A 14,960-nucleotide genomic window follows, 5' to 3' on the forward strand; every position below is an offset into this window, starting at 1 on the left:
TGTTTGGTACCTGTGCATGTATTCTAATTCTTCGACTTAATCAGCCATTTCTCTGTGTGTGTGTGTGTGTGTGTGTGTTTGTGTGAGAGGGACAGAAAGAAAGAAAGTACTACAAATGTACACCACACCACAAAGCAGCATGTCACTTGTTCATATTACTTTTTTGGTTTTTTCACTGCAGATCCAGAATAATTGACATATCAAAAAGAATGGAGAATGAATTAACAGATGCACAACTTCTTATATCATGTACATGCAGATGTACAATAAATGTATATGTAATGTATTACCAGTACACACTTGCTGCTGACATAGCAGTTAAAGTAAACATCTTCAAACAAACCTTACATTCTTGATTCTTAATCGCAAAAGGCAGTGCCTCGCATTTTCCACATTTACACACACTGATGACTGTTAAAGACTTTTAAACACACTCGCTTTCAAATACATGTACAACATTCACTCAACCAAACATAGCTCTCACACTCTCTCGATCTATCTCGCTCTCTCTCAGGAACTTTTCAAAGTCCGTATTTTCTTGACTTCTTTATACAGCACGTTTTGTTGCACTGAAACAGAAAGGAACAAGACATTTTTGACATAATGTAGCAACACATGGTCAAAGCATTCAAACCAACAACTAGCTAATCATTCTTCCGACATTTGACAGTTTCTGAAAATAACTGCTATGTCAGAAGTTTCTTGTGAGTGGTTACATCTTTGAGTTTTACCCAAGTCAAGCGACCATGAGAATTTAGTCAACACAGATCTCTGTCATTCGATCATTGACAGTTATATTGAAGGTTATAAAAGTAGGAAAGTATGCAGCTGAAACTACAAATGACTGGGTGAAATCCACTTTCATTACCTTGCAAAGGAGGTCAGCATTGACTGAGTTTGATCAAGACAGCTTGCTTTGTCTATGAGTGAAGTGTGTCAAAAACACTTTATTTGACATTCAATTTTTACAAAGGGTAACATCATTAACACATAGATTGGTTCACAAACATTGAAACAAGCAAAAGTCACTCAGACTTCACAGATTTTATTGTCTTCAACAAAGATGTGGAAACTAGCCTGACAGCATCAAATTTCCCTAACATTGCAGGTCGCAAACTGAGTTGCACCCCTTCATACAGCTTCTCACATTATGCTGACACCGTTATTTCTCAACATCATCTATTCCTACACCACACACTCGTACTCGCTCACACACATACATGGAGATCCCAGCAATGATCTTCTGTCATCATTTGATACCAAACAGTTTCTTGACAAGGAACAGTCTTGTTTGACATTAGTCAACCCTATCACAAACAGCTCTCTCAAACCTACAGGTGTCCCACCCGCAGCCACAGAACATTTGAGTTAAACAGCTTGGCGCTAAAGGCGGGCAGACAACTCTGCAGAGCAGCCGCTGTGAACAGGGGACTACTACAGCACCTTGTCACATGTGCATAACTTCTTGGCTCAGTTTATGATCTAGTCGTAGTAGGTACAGGAGTGCTACATTTTTTGGTAACACTAACAAAATATGATCCCCCCCCCCCCCTCTTTTTGTTTAAGTTCTATAGGCCTCAAAGCCTTTAAACTTTTGTAACACTAACAGATGAAAAGTCAGTCACAACTTGCAATTGCACTTACAGATAAAAAAAAATCTTACCGTAAGGATCGAAGGCAAGCTGCTCCAGCTTATCGCCAATCTTGGGCCTCAGCCGCACCAGCTTGTGACCAGTACCTGCCAGGCTCTGCAGCACTACCATCACAATCCTGCAAGTGGTGCATTCACAGTGAAACTTTTTTTGTGGAGGTATTTTATCCAGAGAACAACAACAAAATCAGTGTTTCCAGTTCCCTTACCTATTTTTTGCTCTCCACCCCAGAACTTTTTTTTTTTTAACCCTTTAGGAAATTGTGATTAAAAAGTCAATTTTACAGACTTTACTAGAAAAGCTACTCATCTATGACACCCAGGGAACACAGCTCAGGCGATTACGACCAATACAAAGCCACATGCCCCTGGTTGAAAAAAATAAGACTTTAAATTTAATAATTAAAAAATATATGTAATTTTTTTTTAAGTAAGTGACTTACCAACACTGCGTATATCCCATGACCTCCCTTCTTTGTCTCTGTAAATGTACTCCAGGTCTATTTCTTGTATTTCCATTGTTCTCTTGTCAAATTCATGATGTAACTATTGCACTCTTATAACACATAAAATAGTGGATAACTAAGGGTTCACGAAATACATCATAGCTGGCTCTACTTTTTGTCGTCCTTGACATTCCAAAAGCAAATGTACCTGTAAGACCGGATGTGCAAGGGGTCACCACGTTTTTGAGAACATGCGCGAGAGTCGTTCAGTGCTATAGCTTAGTTTTGGTCTCGACTTGCCGAGACTATCATCACAGCGTCATAGATTTCATGAAGTCTGTCATCCATCGCGTCATATTATGTGGACGTAATCTGTTATGTTTCCTTCTATTCGCTGTTCTATTTTTTCTCTCTTGTGATCAACATGACAAGCCGTATGTGTTTGAGTGTGTGTGCTCGTGCTCTCAACTAAAACAGAAGTCAAACTAGCAATCGTTAAAAACACAGTCCGTTCAACAAGCACTGATATGTTATGCTCATGTGAAGTCACTGTGTGCCCGTGGTACACATGCTCTTATGGGTACATCATCGACTACGATTGTTCTCTGGACAAGCTGTCCAATGCAATCTGCGAGTATTTCTAGTTCTTCTGTGGTGCAGTAGGCCCTTATAGACGATGAAAGTGTCCATGATCTCAGGAGATGCGTGTGTAACCACTAGGTATTCAGTCAAATCCGTGTAAGAGGCTTTCAACTGACGGGGACAACCAAGCCACCACTATGCACCGACTTGACATAGATCAACAGACGTGCCTTTAGAATTAGGTATGGGCAGCGGTGCCTCATCTGAACAGACAACTAAAGCTTGATGTTTCCGTCACACTTTGTCTTTTAGATCTTCATGGGATATACAGTTTACAACACTCGTGATTTTTTATATGGCTTGTATTTCAGTCAAGGCCCAGCGGGAATATCAAAGGGACTCACTCGCCAGAGGCTCGTGAGTCCCTTGATATTCATCCGCTGGGTCTTGACTGAAATACAAGCCATATAAAAAAAACACGAGTTGTAACCTCTATATCTACTGTTGATAGATATTAGATATCTAATTATTTATACATGTAGAAAGAAACTTCTGAACAAGTATATAATAAGTGGTTACTCACTTGGCCCCTTTCGCCATTCCTGGGCTCTTTTTCTGTCCGCTACTCTCTCTTGATGACAATTACAGATCTGTTGTACTTACAGAAGTTTTCTGGCACTGGCAGTGAAATTCCTAGAAAAAGAAAGTTTGAGAGTAGTGATAGCCTTCATCTTAATTAATGTCTTACAAAGGCACTGTCTATTAAACCCTGTAGTGTAAAGCAGTTCATGGGCATATTTTTTCTGCAGTGGAAGTAATGCAAACAAAAAAACAGAAGCTGAGGTCACACAGATATATATTTATACATATATCATATAGACAGCTTTACTGCCGCTAGCAAAGCAATATATTTTTTTAGCATAAGTAATAGCAATGATCTGTAAAGTGCAAATATATATAATAGTAACTACTAACTAACACTATATAATATACGGGCAGCCTGATGAGGGGGTCCTCAATTTAATTAGTCTCAAATTAAACAATTTTCACACTAGTCAAATCGGGTCCGACTAAACTACGCGCCAGCACGCGCTAGCACGCGCCAGCACGCGCTACCTTGAACCATAGCACTTATATACTTTATTTTTATATTTCTAGTTAGTTCATCGTCCATTCTCACATAATACAAAATTTCAAACTTCAATGATGAAAAATACGGAAGTTATGACGAGTTTAACTACTCTCAAATCCGACGATTTCCGCCATTGACTCACAGCGGCGCGCTACCACTTTGAAGTAGACGCTACCCGGTGATCCATAACACTTACATAATTTATTTTTATAGTCTATATAGTTAATTGTCCATTCTTACATTATACAAAATTTCAAGCTTGAGTGTTGAACATTTCAGTAGTTATGAATCCGGCAGTGACTAAAACTGCGCGCTACCAATTTTAAGTGGACGCTACTGAGATTCATAGCTGTTATATGATTTATCTGTATGTTTCTAGTCATTCCATCGTCAGTTCTTACATTATACAAAATTTCAAACTTCAGTGATAAAAAACAATGTCGGATACGGAGTCATTCGTTCCAACACAGTCAGTCGGATGCGGAGCCAGTCATTCCTCTGTGTGTGTGTGTGTGTGTGATCCATAGCACTTACATACTTTATTTTTATATTTCTTGTTAGATCATCGTCCATTCTCACATAATACAAAATGTCAATTTTCAATGATGAAAATTACGGAAGTTATGACAAAACTTCGACATTGACTGAATACATACATTAATGCATACCAACTGCACAACCACTTTGAAGCAGGCACTGCCTTGACCTGTATCATTTATGTTACTTTATTCTTTCACCATCTCTCACAAATAACACCAACCACACCCCCCACACACACACACACAAACAAACACATCTCCTCTCTCTCTTCTGGTCTAGTTACTGTGCCGACTGTGTGTATGTCTTCGGTGTTATCTTCGTGGGTTTCTTTGTACGTCTCGTTCTTAACCCTTCATCGAACGATGCACTGTATGTAAGTGCCGTCCTCACAAAGAGGATTTTTAACCTGCAACTCATCGAAATCGTATCCTAGTCACTCTTCTTTACATCTACACCAAGATAAAGGGAAGTAAAGCTAGCTAACAAACAAACAACTGTTCCTGCACTTTTTGATTGTTTTGTCATGCTATACAACTTATTTTAATTTATTTTTTAATCATTTTTTTAATTAATTTTACTAGAACGGTAGCATATCAACAACATTCGGCTTAAAAAGGCTTGTTCATCCTGTGAGGACGCAAGACTTCAAGTTTGTCCAAATAAATACATGCTGAAAAGTATGTTGTTTCTTTGCCCTGTGAAGTAATGAACATGTCCATTGTTCTGTGCTGCAAAGTGCAGAATGTCATTTAATTTTAACTTTGATATGCTTAACTCGGAACATGGCGATATGCTCATTTGCACCTCGTGTCCATGGGTGACATGGGTGTATCGTCGGGGCTTCCATCCCCAACCGAGCGGGTAGGGGAACGGTCCCAGGGGGGTTAGCTGCGAATCAGAATAAGCAGCCAAACGGGTAGCGTTCACACACACACACACACACACACACACACACACACAGAGGAATGACTGGCTCCGCATCCGACTGACTGTGTTGGAACGAATGACTCCGTATCCGACATTGTCGGACATGGAGCCACGGCCTTAGGATAGCTCTCCTATAACGCGTCTTAGCTATCGTAAATTTTATCACTGAAGTTTGAAATTTTGTATAATGTAAGAACTGACGATGGAATGACTAGAAACATACAGATAAATTATATAACAGCTATGAATCTCAGTAGCGTCCACTTAAAATTGGTAGCGCGCAGTTTTAGTCACTGCCGGATTTTGTCGGATTTGAGAGTAGCGCATTAGCTCGCCTAAAACCCGTCATAACTACTGAAATGTTCAACACTCAAGCTTGAAATTTTGTATTATGTAAGAATGGACAATTAACTATATAGACTATAAAAATAAATTATGTAAGTGTTATGGATCACCGGGTAGCGTCTACTTCAAAGTGGTAGCGCGCCGCTGTGAGTCAATGGCGGAAATCGTCGGATTTGAGAGTAGTTAAACTCGTCATAACTTCCGTATTTTTCATCATTGAAGTTTGAAATTTTGTATTATGTGAGAATGGACGATGAACTAACTAGAAATATAAAAATAAAGTATATAAGTGCTATGGTTCAAGGTAGCGCGTGCTGGCGCGTAGTTTAGTCGGGCCGATCAAATCTGCGCAAGCTATGTACGTAACCTATCTGAACAATTTTCGTTTTCTGTTTTTGCCTGTGAAACACAGATCATTAAATTCTGTCTTTATTATCTTCTAATAGTAGACTAGTCAGTAGTCTGGACCTTGGAAAACAGAATCAGAATGTGCTCTGCATTACACTTACAGTAGCAAAAAATGTCCACATACATATATATATATATCCACTGTGTCATATTGCTGAAAATTATATCATATAAAGCTCCTTCGCATGGACATTTTACAAGAATAATTTACCTGATACTATTTCATTGTCAAACTGATGAAAGTGATTGAAGTTGAAACACACTTCTTGCAGTTGCAGTCTTCTCCTAGTCCTAGTTCACCTTGACTTCGGAGTACGCTCCCTTCGTAATATTTACTGCCGATCTTCTGAGCATGACATGCTGAGGACAAAATAAAAATTATCGAATGTTTAAATATTTTTGTTTATTTGGTTTAATCAATTTACGCGTTAATGTTTGTATAAACTATTTTATCTGGTAATTTTCTTTATTTGCAACGAAAAGGTCTGCGCGGATCTACCCCGGAAGTACACGGAATCACACGGAAACAACCGATTGCCACGTTAGCAAGCGTGTTTCGTGTAAACTTGCACATTTTTGTAGATTTTGAAGGGTATACCCTCATATTTAGTTCAAAATGGACTTGCTACACATCCTTTTCACATTGTGCGTTTTAAGCTTGGCAGATATAGATGCAATCAGGTTCCATTTGGGTCAGAATCTAAAGAAGTGCTTGCGAGAAGAGATCCATAAAGACGTGTTGGTTACCGGCGAGTATGAAGTGCAGGAAACCGGACAACGCGCAGATCTGACAGTAAGTTAGTAGTTAGATGTTAAAACATGTGTTTACAAATCATTCCAATTCAAAAGTTGCAGCTGAATTTAACATAATTGGGATAAGCGTTTTCATCTGGGTCACTTTTAATTTCACATTTACAATGCAACAGCTCAAAGTTTGCCACTTCCAGTTCCAGAGAAACCAGCTGTACTGTATCCTTGGCACTTGCACTAGTTACAGTATACCACAGACGCTGAGGCAGAGAAGCTTAGGTGCATGTGAGATTGTGACTATGCCTAATAAGGTCTAAACCTAGGAAAATAATATTAACCAGAAATCGTTGTTGTACCAACAAACTGTCAGACAAAATGTACCCCTTACGGTGACCTATGCGCATGGTCCATGCAGGACTAGTTTTGTGTTCTGTGGTCATGTGGATGGGACCTTTTATTCCTGTGTTTCCCAATGAACACATAACACAGCTTCCCAACTTAACAGGATACTGTGCATATTTTGGCAGGGGAACATTCTGTGCAAAGTGGTAAGTACCGTCCATAGATATAATTATAAATGATATTGCATGTTGTACATTTTATGTAATGTAAAATGTAATTCTCTGATTATGATTTTGTTTACAGGTGACTGATTCTAAGGGGCACATTTTGTATTCAAAAGAAAATGCTCAGAAAGGAAAATTCGCCTTCACAACTGAGGAGTATGACATGTTTGAGGTCTGCTTCGAGGGAAAAGCAATGGGAGGTAAGTGTTACTGTTGCTGATGGGGTCTATGTCGACCAAAAGAGTGGGATTCCCTGTAGGTGGAGTTCCTGGAGGGGGATTCCCTGTAAACAGGGAATCTCACAGGGTGGAGTTTTTCAATGAAACTTGCAAACCATACTCAAATTTCTAAGAAATATCAAAAAAGATTGAAAAACATCAAATTCTACCGATGTCGCCAAGTATCATGTGACTTTCAGCGATATCAGCGACACGCTACAGGAACGAAATCCTGTGGTTTTCCCTGTATACAGGAAATCCCCCTCCAGGAACTCCACCTACAGGGAATCCCACTCTTTTGGTCGACATAGACCCCATCAGCGTTACTGTTGGCGTTAGCATAATCATGTTACCATGTGCAGTACTGTTTACATTTCCTTGTTCTGGTAGTATTCTATTTTCAACCATGTGGAAGTCATTGTATGCGTGTGTGTGCGAGTGAGTGTGCGAGCGCGTGTGAGAACTGTTGTTAGTTTAGCATTGTTTTTTTTTCTTTTTGTTTTTTTTTCCTTTTATTGTTACATGTTTGTCTACCATAATTTACCATTATTATTTTGACATTATTTCAAATTTGTTATATTAAAATCGTCCGCCAAATTTCATTTGCTTTTAAGAGTACGCTCATAAGCCTAGCTTGTTGTGCTCCATGTTCCTTATTTCATGTATGCGGTAATAGTACCAATGGAATTTATTGAATAAACTTGTTTAAACCATCAGCGTTACTGTTGGCGTTAGCATAATCACTAAATCAGAGTCTTGCGTGTGGCCTGTGCAAATGTTTTACTGGTTTCTCTTTTGTTTTGTCCTGTGCATGTTTGTGTGTGTGCTGATGGTTAAAATAATTTGTGATGTTTAGTGCATACTTTGTAATGGAAATATATTAATTAAGGCTTTACACGGAAAGTTACTCATCTCCAACATCCAGGAGACTCAGTTTGCACGTAGAAAGCCACATGCACTACCAACCCTTTTTTGTTTGGCCTTGTCATATTGAAAGAAACTTTATTTGTGCCTAATAATACTGTTAGTATTTTAAAAGAAGTTTGTGAATTAATAATATTCATAATTTTTATGGATGTTGATGGTAATGTGACTGTCATCAGTTATTTTACTACTGCAGTTGCATGTGCACAAATGGAAATGTCGAGGTTTGAACTCAGTTTGTGAATGATGGCGATACATGACAGTTCCCAATCACACTTAACAAACATTTTGCAATAACTTTTTTTCTGATTGCAGGAGTGCAGGCACCCGATAGAGAAGTGTATTTGAGCCTGAAGCATGGCGTTGAGGCCAAGAGCTATGATGAGGTATGTCATTGCTAATATTTTCCAGAGAGTTGTTAATTAACAATTTGTGTGCTGTTATTCACTTATTGTCTCTGTCTTTCTCTCGGTCTAGCGTCAATTTTGGAATAAGAGGCTCTATGATTTGCCAGCTGGGCACGAAATGTTGAAGCCATCAGGCGGATTTATTCCAAACGGTCAGATTTCAGTTGTTTGCTTGTTATTGATGGACAAAGATTCGTTGTATTTAAAATTGTATTTGAACTGGACACAGGTTTTCTTCACAAATCACAACCCATTGCAGGTGATATATTAAAACATATTTGCTATAATGGTGAAACTTGAACTTTTGAAGCATTGAAAAGAATTAGGACATTCTGTTGTAAAGCTGTGTAGTCAGGTAAGCAATGTCCAGACAACAGAAGGGTTTCTTTAACAAATCATCAACAATAAACGGTACCCACAATAAACTATGTTATTCTGCTACGCACAGACTCATTCCGGAAAAACCTACCTGGCTAAGTTTGCATGTAATTATTGTAATGCATTTGTGAAAAATGGTTTGTAGTGCAAGCACAAGGCAGTCTCTTCGTTACTTAGTTACCTGTTTACCCTTCTAGTTTGGCCGGAATCCCGGTCAGAACGTGAGACATAGATAATAGCACGTTTTCATAATCGTTTTGGCAAGTGCTTTGATGAGTTATTGAGTAGGTCAGCAACTTCTTTATACATACATGTACACCACTTGCATGAATTCTTTTAGGTTTTGGTAAAGAAAATTAGCATTCCTGATCTATAAACCAGTGGTATTTTGTTTTAGATACACTGACTTCCTCCTTTAGAAAGTTAGGAACTGAAATAAACGTACTTGGAACATGTTTCTCTTTTAATTCAAGCTATGATTCAACAAACATTTGAGAATTTAACTTCTGAATTGATTAATTGAAAAGCAACATCATGAGATTGTGCAAGACAAGAGATATTATAACTCTGGAATTGCTATTTTAGTCCAAACCTTCTTCCTTTTGACCTGAGTGAGTGAACCCTTCTGAAAATGTGCAACTGAAACAAAATGAGTTCGTATTTGTTTCTGATTTTGTTCAAACTATCAATCAACAATTATTGGAAAATTTAATTCCTGAAATGATGAATTAATAAGCCATAAGCAAAGCAGTAGCAATACAAGAGAAGTAATTGTGTTAATGTTCCTGTGTTTTGCTAAACCACACATTGATTTTCTTTTCTGTAGGTATAAATTGTTTGAAATCAGAACAATTCTTGTAAAAAAAAAATGCATGAAGTATATATCAAGGTGTTAATGTTTTGAATAAAACAATAACAGAAAGAACAAGAGAATTTGCACTTTCTGAACATGTGTATTAAATTACTGGAAGAGACCATACCATCCACGAGGAGCGTAGTGACTTTGCTTTTATGAAGTTAAACTGGATTGTTCCTTTTTTTGTATGAAAAGTTATGTGTATGCTAGCCTTGTCAGTGTTGTTTTTGGTTGTGTACGAGAGTTTCAAATATTTGGTTTCTGTTTGGAAAGTTATGTGATTACTGACACAGCCCTCAAATTACTGACAGTGACAAGCAATGCCTGCATTACTGCGAGCTGTTTTTGTGGGTAAACAGGTCTGGTTAGAGCTGCCTTTGTTTTCTTTTCTTTTCAAGAACAATGTCATCGGTGTGATTGCGTCTATGAGCAGTGTACATTATTGCTCGAGTCAGGGCGCTTTGCAGTTTACAAATCCTAATCTGTGATATTCGTAATGTGATTGCTCTGCTATGAAACCTAACTCCTGTGATAGGAGAGGGAAAAGTTACATAGTGCAATATTATATTTGATTGTGATAGTCTTAAGTTAAAGAAGTTTGACCTTATTTAGATTTTATCTGTATATGTATTGAATTTAAAGATGACACGGACAGCACTTTAGGTCAGTGTTATTGGAAATATGATAGGCATGCTTGTTAATACATATATGTGAACCTATGTTTTATGTGTGTTGTCCTATACCATTGTTGTTATAATCGTTTACAGGCAGGCTGGGTGTGCCGAAGAAAAATTTTCATTCTTATGTAATATTTTAATGGACAATAAAGTGTTGTTATTGTTATTATCAGAATAATTAAAAACAAATTTATCATCAGCCAGGTCTGAGTTGTGATGCTCGAAAGACTGCATTTTTGTCATGGCACATTTTGTTATTGCTGCAACTTTCCTTCCTGTCGTGTGCAGCTGGCCAAGGCCGAGAAGTTGAAACCACTTGAGGTAGAGCTGCGAAGACTGGAGGATTTGTCCAAGTCCATCGTTGACGATTTTGCCTACATGCGTGCCAGAGAAGAGGAGATGAGAGACACAAATGGTTTGTACTTTTGTATGCTTATCATCTTATCCATATTCTGAAAAGTACTTTTCCTGCCTGCTCAGTATATTTGAACATTTTATGTGAAAAACTGGAAGGTTTATGCTGTTGCTGCCACTCAATTGCAATCTGGATAATGTATTTATCATTTAATCAAATGGGAACCCTCAGTTTGTGAACACCCCCCGCGGGTTAGGGGGAAGAATTTACCCGATGCTCCCCAGCATGTCGTAAGAGGCGACTAACGGATTCTGTTTCTCCTTTTACCCTTGTTAAGTGTTTCTTGTATAGAATATAGTCAATGTTTGTAAAGATTTTAGTCAAGCAGTATGTAAGAAATGTTAAGTCATTTGTACTGGAAACTTGCATTCTCCCAGTAAGGTCATATATTGTACTACGTTGCAAGCCCCTGGAGCAATTTTTTGATTAGTGCTTTTGTGAACAAGAAACAATTAACTAGTGGCTCTATCCCATCCACACACACCCCCCCCCTTTTCCCGTCGCGATATAACCTTGAACGGTTGAAAACGACGTTAAACACCAAATAAAGAAAGAAAGAAAGTTTGTGAACACGTTTTCATGAAAACCACCTGTTGCCATCATCATTCTTGAATCAATAACTGAAGTGATTAATGTAGTACTAGTAGTAGCATACATATGATTACATTTGGTTATGTTTAAACGGTAAAAGAAGTCTGTTTCTGTGTAAATCCCTTTCCTTTGTCCTTGTATACATGTACTTGTCCTGTCTGATGTACTACTTTGTTTTCATTCTGAAGTTAGGTCTGCTATGAAGATGAGCTACTGTTCACTTTCCTCAAATTGTAGGTCACACGATTTAATGTTGTTGTATACTCAAGTTTGTTTGATACATGAATGCATGGGTATGCCTACTCTCTTAGCTGCTAAAAGATCCCAGTAGCTGTTGAAAGATCCCAGTGCATTGGTCTTGTCAATTGGATGTCTTCTTCCGTAGCTATTTTTGCTTGTGTGGGTGAAAGTTCGCAGTACTTCTTTCTTAGGCCAAAGAAAAAAAAAGTCTGTTTACGGTAACATAGGCAAAATAAATAGGGTCGGTAGGTCGGGATTTTTATTTATTTATTTAAATTTTATTTTTTTCCAAAAAACTATATTTTTAAGTTATTTTGCCAAAAAAACAAAGATTTTATTTATTTATTTTTTCAAATGCCAGAAAAAAAAGTCTAGGGTCGCGCGAAATAATAGGGTCGGTCGGGATACTGTAAACAGACTTTTTTTTGTTTTGTTGGCCTTATCAAGTTTTGAATGGGAATGAGAGAAAATGAAAGACTAATGCTTTGATTTGTCTTTATCATTTTCAGAGTCGACCCACTCACGAGTGATGTACTTCAGCATTTTCTCCATGGCTTGTCTGCTCGGCCTGGCCACCTGGCAGGTGCTCTACCTCCGCCGTTACTTCAAGGCCAAGAAGTTGATAGAGTGATGTGTGCCGTGTGTCTGGGGTGCTACCGTCGCAAGCGAGAGTAGTCTCCTCTTCATTCGATCATCACGAGGGAGCAGAGCACAGTTTCTTGTATGCACATCTGTCTAGCTTTTCTTGAACTTTTGTCTTTTGAGTTTAATTTTTTTTTATATATATAGTCTTTCTCAAAGTGTGTGCTGTTAATTTATCATTTATGTCCTGTCTTTCTCAAACCTATTCTTATTAATTCAACAGTTCTGACTTTCTCCAACTGAGGCATTTGACATTTTTCTTTATTATATTTGTAAAACGTGTGAGAATTTACAACCGCTTTCTTTCAGTTTTTTTCAATTCAAGACATTGTTTTTGGCTTTGGTTAAATAAAAACAATTTCTCCGAAAGTGTCATTTGGAAAGATGGTTTAAGTTTCACAGATGCATGTTGAATGTTGTGATACAGTGAACTTGTTTGTGTAGATAAAAACTATGGAATAGGGTTCTTGTGTGATGTGAAGTTCGAACAATGTGAATTTAGTGGAAATGTGAAGGTTGAGCATTGGAAGTGTTTGTGTCTGTATTGCTCAGAGTTCTCTGGGTCTTACAGATTGACATTGTCGTATTATGTTGAATGCGTGTACCTGAAATGAGACTGCCATATGTTTATTTTTTCTCAGGTATGAATGTGTTCCTGTATTTTGTTGAGCATGAAAGAGGAGTGTATTACTCACAACATGTCTGTTTGCGGATTCTAATGAAACTGTGCTCTGCTCCCCACAACATGGTTTACAGTGTATGCATTGTGTGTCTGCTTTGACCGGAAACTGACTGAAAGTAGTCGTGATTGTGTTGGTGTGTGCGTGTGTCTGCATGAAGGACAGGTTAATGGAAGAAAGAGAAATCTGTGTTATAATAAGTTGTACATTTTCAGGGTTTTTTTGTTTCTTGTTTGGAATGTAAGTGGGGTTTTGGATTGTTTTCACGCTTTATGATTTTGTATATATTTATTTTTTTTCTGCTGTAAACGCTCAGTTCAGAAATTGATTTAATTTTTTTCCCACGGGTCACCCTATTTTGAGATAAACTTTTTACCTACTGTTTTTAAATTAGACCAAGTCAGTAATAGAAAGTCACAGATGATCTACTTTCATAGTTGTGTTAGTAAGATTTTTCTAACTTAGTTTGTTAGACAGCTATAAATACTGATTGTTATTCACCAGAAACCTGTTTTCATTTCTCATTTTACTAATTGGTTATTGCACGTTGGTTTGCAGGTTGGATGTTTATTTCTTTTAGCTAATGAACATCAAATACTTAATACTTGTTAGGGGTCAGCATAGATTTTCTCTATCGTGTTCAGTTATAATTGTTTGTTTGTGTGGTGTGATTGACGTGGTTTTGGTTTGGTCATCGGATTTCTGGTAAATGCTGACTCAGTCAGCAGTTTAATAGATTTGCGACAGTTGATGAAAGTCCTTGTTCATTTCAGTTCCATACCTTAATTCTTGTGTATTGAAGATGTTTGCTCTTCATTTGAGATTGATTTTGATGTGATCTCACGAAAATCTGGGTAACAGATGATTGTGGTAAAACTGGTGAACAAAAGGTTCTTTATTCTTTTCCCCTCTCTTTATGCTTTAGCGTTGCCAAATGATGACTGCTTTGTGTTTAACCGTGACTGCAGTACACGATTTAACTCAACTAGTTGCAATTTTCTGTACCTCCCCTCCTCAGCTTACTCATATTTGTTCTCCCCCTCCCTTCAATGTTCCTTCCTTTTTATAGTTTTGAGTAACTTTTTTGTGTTCCAGCATTCATTGATTTGTTATGACAAAGGTTAGGATGTTTTTTAAATGTTCCTGTTAGAGAAGCAATGATTTCTTCTATTTAATTGGGAAAATGTGTGAAAATGTAATGCTGTATTTGGAAGTTGGTTTGGTGACAGTAAAGTATGAGTGATTTTTTTCCCTATTTGTGGGATGTTTGTAAAATGAATGGATGTTGAGTCACGTGTGCGACAGCATGTCATGATGCTCATATTTGTTTGGATCAATAAGATTAAAGTGAGAAATCAGTCTTAGTTGAGGTCAGCTGTCACAGGGTTTTAAAAGATTTATGAAAGAAACAGTATTGGAAACTATAAAAGCAGAATAGAGAGATGATTATGACGATGGCAAACATCGCCCAGCTAGGAACTTTCCTTTGCCAATTTGCTTCTCTTCATTGATAACAAAAATATATGTTGGACTACAGTAGAACTCTCCTTTTGCCTGCCCCCCCCCCCCCCCCCCCCCCCCCCCC

The 14,960-nt window shown here is 37.8% G+C and overlaps 1 protein-coding gene across 1 annotated transcript; it reads left to right on the forward strand.

The window, feature by feature from the left end:
* The first annotated feature begins 6,533 nt into the window (after positions 1 to 6,533).
* On the forward strand, positions 6,534 to 14,623 carry LOC138953686 (transmembrane emp24 domain-containing protein 10-like). The gene is made up of 5 exons (XM_070325580.1): positions 6,534 to 6,824; positions 7,427 to 7,547; positions 8,805 to 8,875; positions 11,096 to 11,222; positions 12,563 to 14,623. Exons 1-5 carry the CDS (start codon positions 6,648 to 6,650, stop codon positions 12,682 to 12,684), a joined length of 618 nt encoding a protein of 205 aa, XP_070181681.1. The 5' UTR covers positions 6,534 to 6,647; the 3' UTR covers positions 12,685 to 14,623.
* Positions 14,624 to 14,960: the final 337 nt, after the last annotated feature.

Source organism: Littorina saxatilis, linkage group LG17 (genome assembly GCF_037325665.1).
Source record: "Littorina saxatilis isolate snail1 linkage group LG17, US_GU_Lsax_2.0, whole genome shotgun sequence".
In the NCBI taxonomy this organism is placed as follows: Eukaryota; Metazoa; Mollusca; class Gastropoda; order Littorinimorpha; family Littorinidae; genus Littorina; species Littorina saxatilis.

Coding starts and splice junctions, on each gene's coding strand:
- LOC138953686 (XM_070325580.1), top strand. CDS start 6,648: ATGGACTTGCTACACATCCTTTTCACATTGTGCGTTTTAAGCTTGGCA. Junction 6,825..7,426: donor GACAACGCGCAGATCTGACA/GTAAGTTAGTAG, acceptor TTTTGTTTACAG/GTGACTGATTCTAAGGGGCA. Junction 7,548..8,804: donor CGAGGGAAAAGCAATGGGAG/GTAAGTGTTACT, acceptor TTCTGATTGCAG/GAGTGCAGGCACCCGATAGA.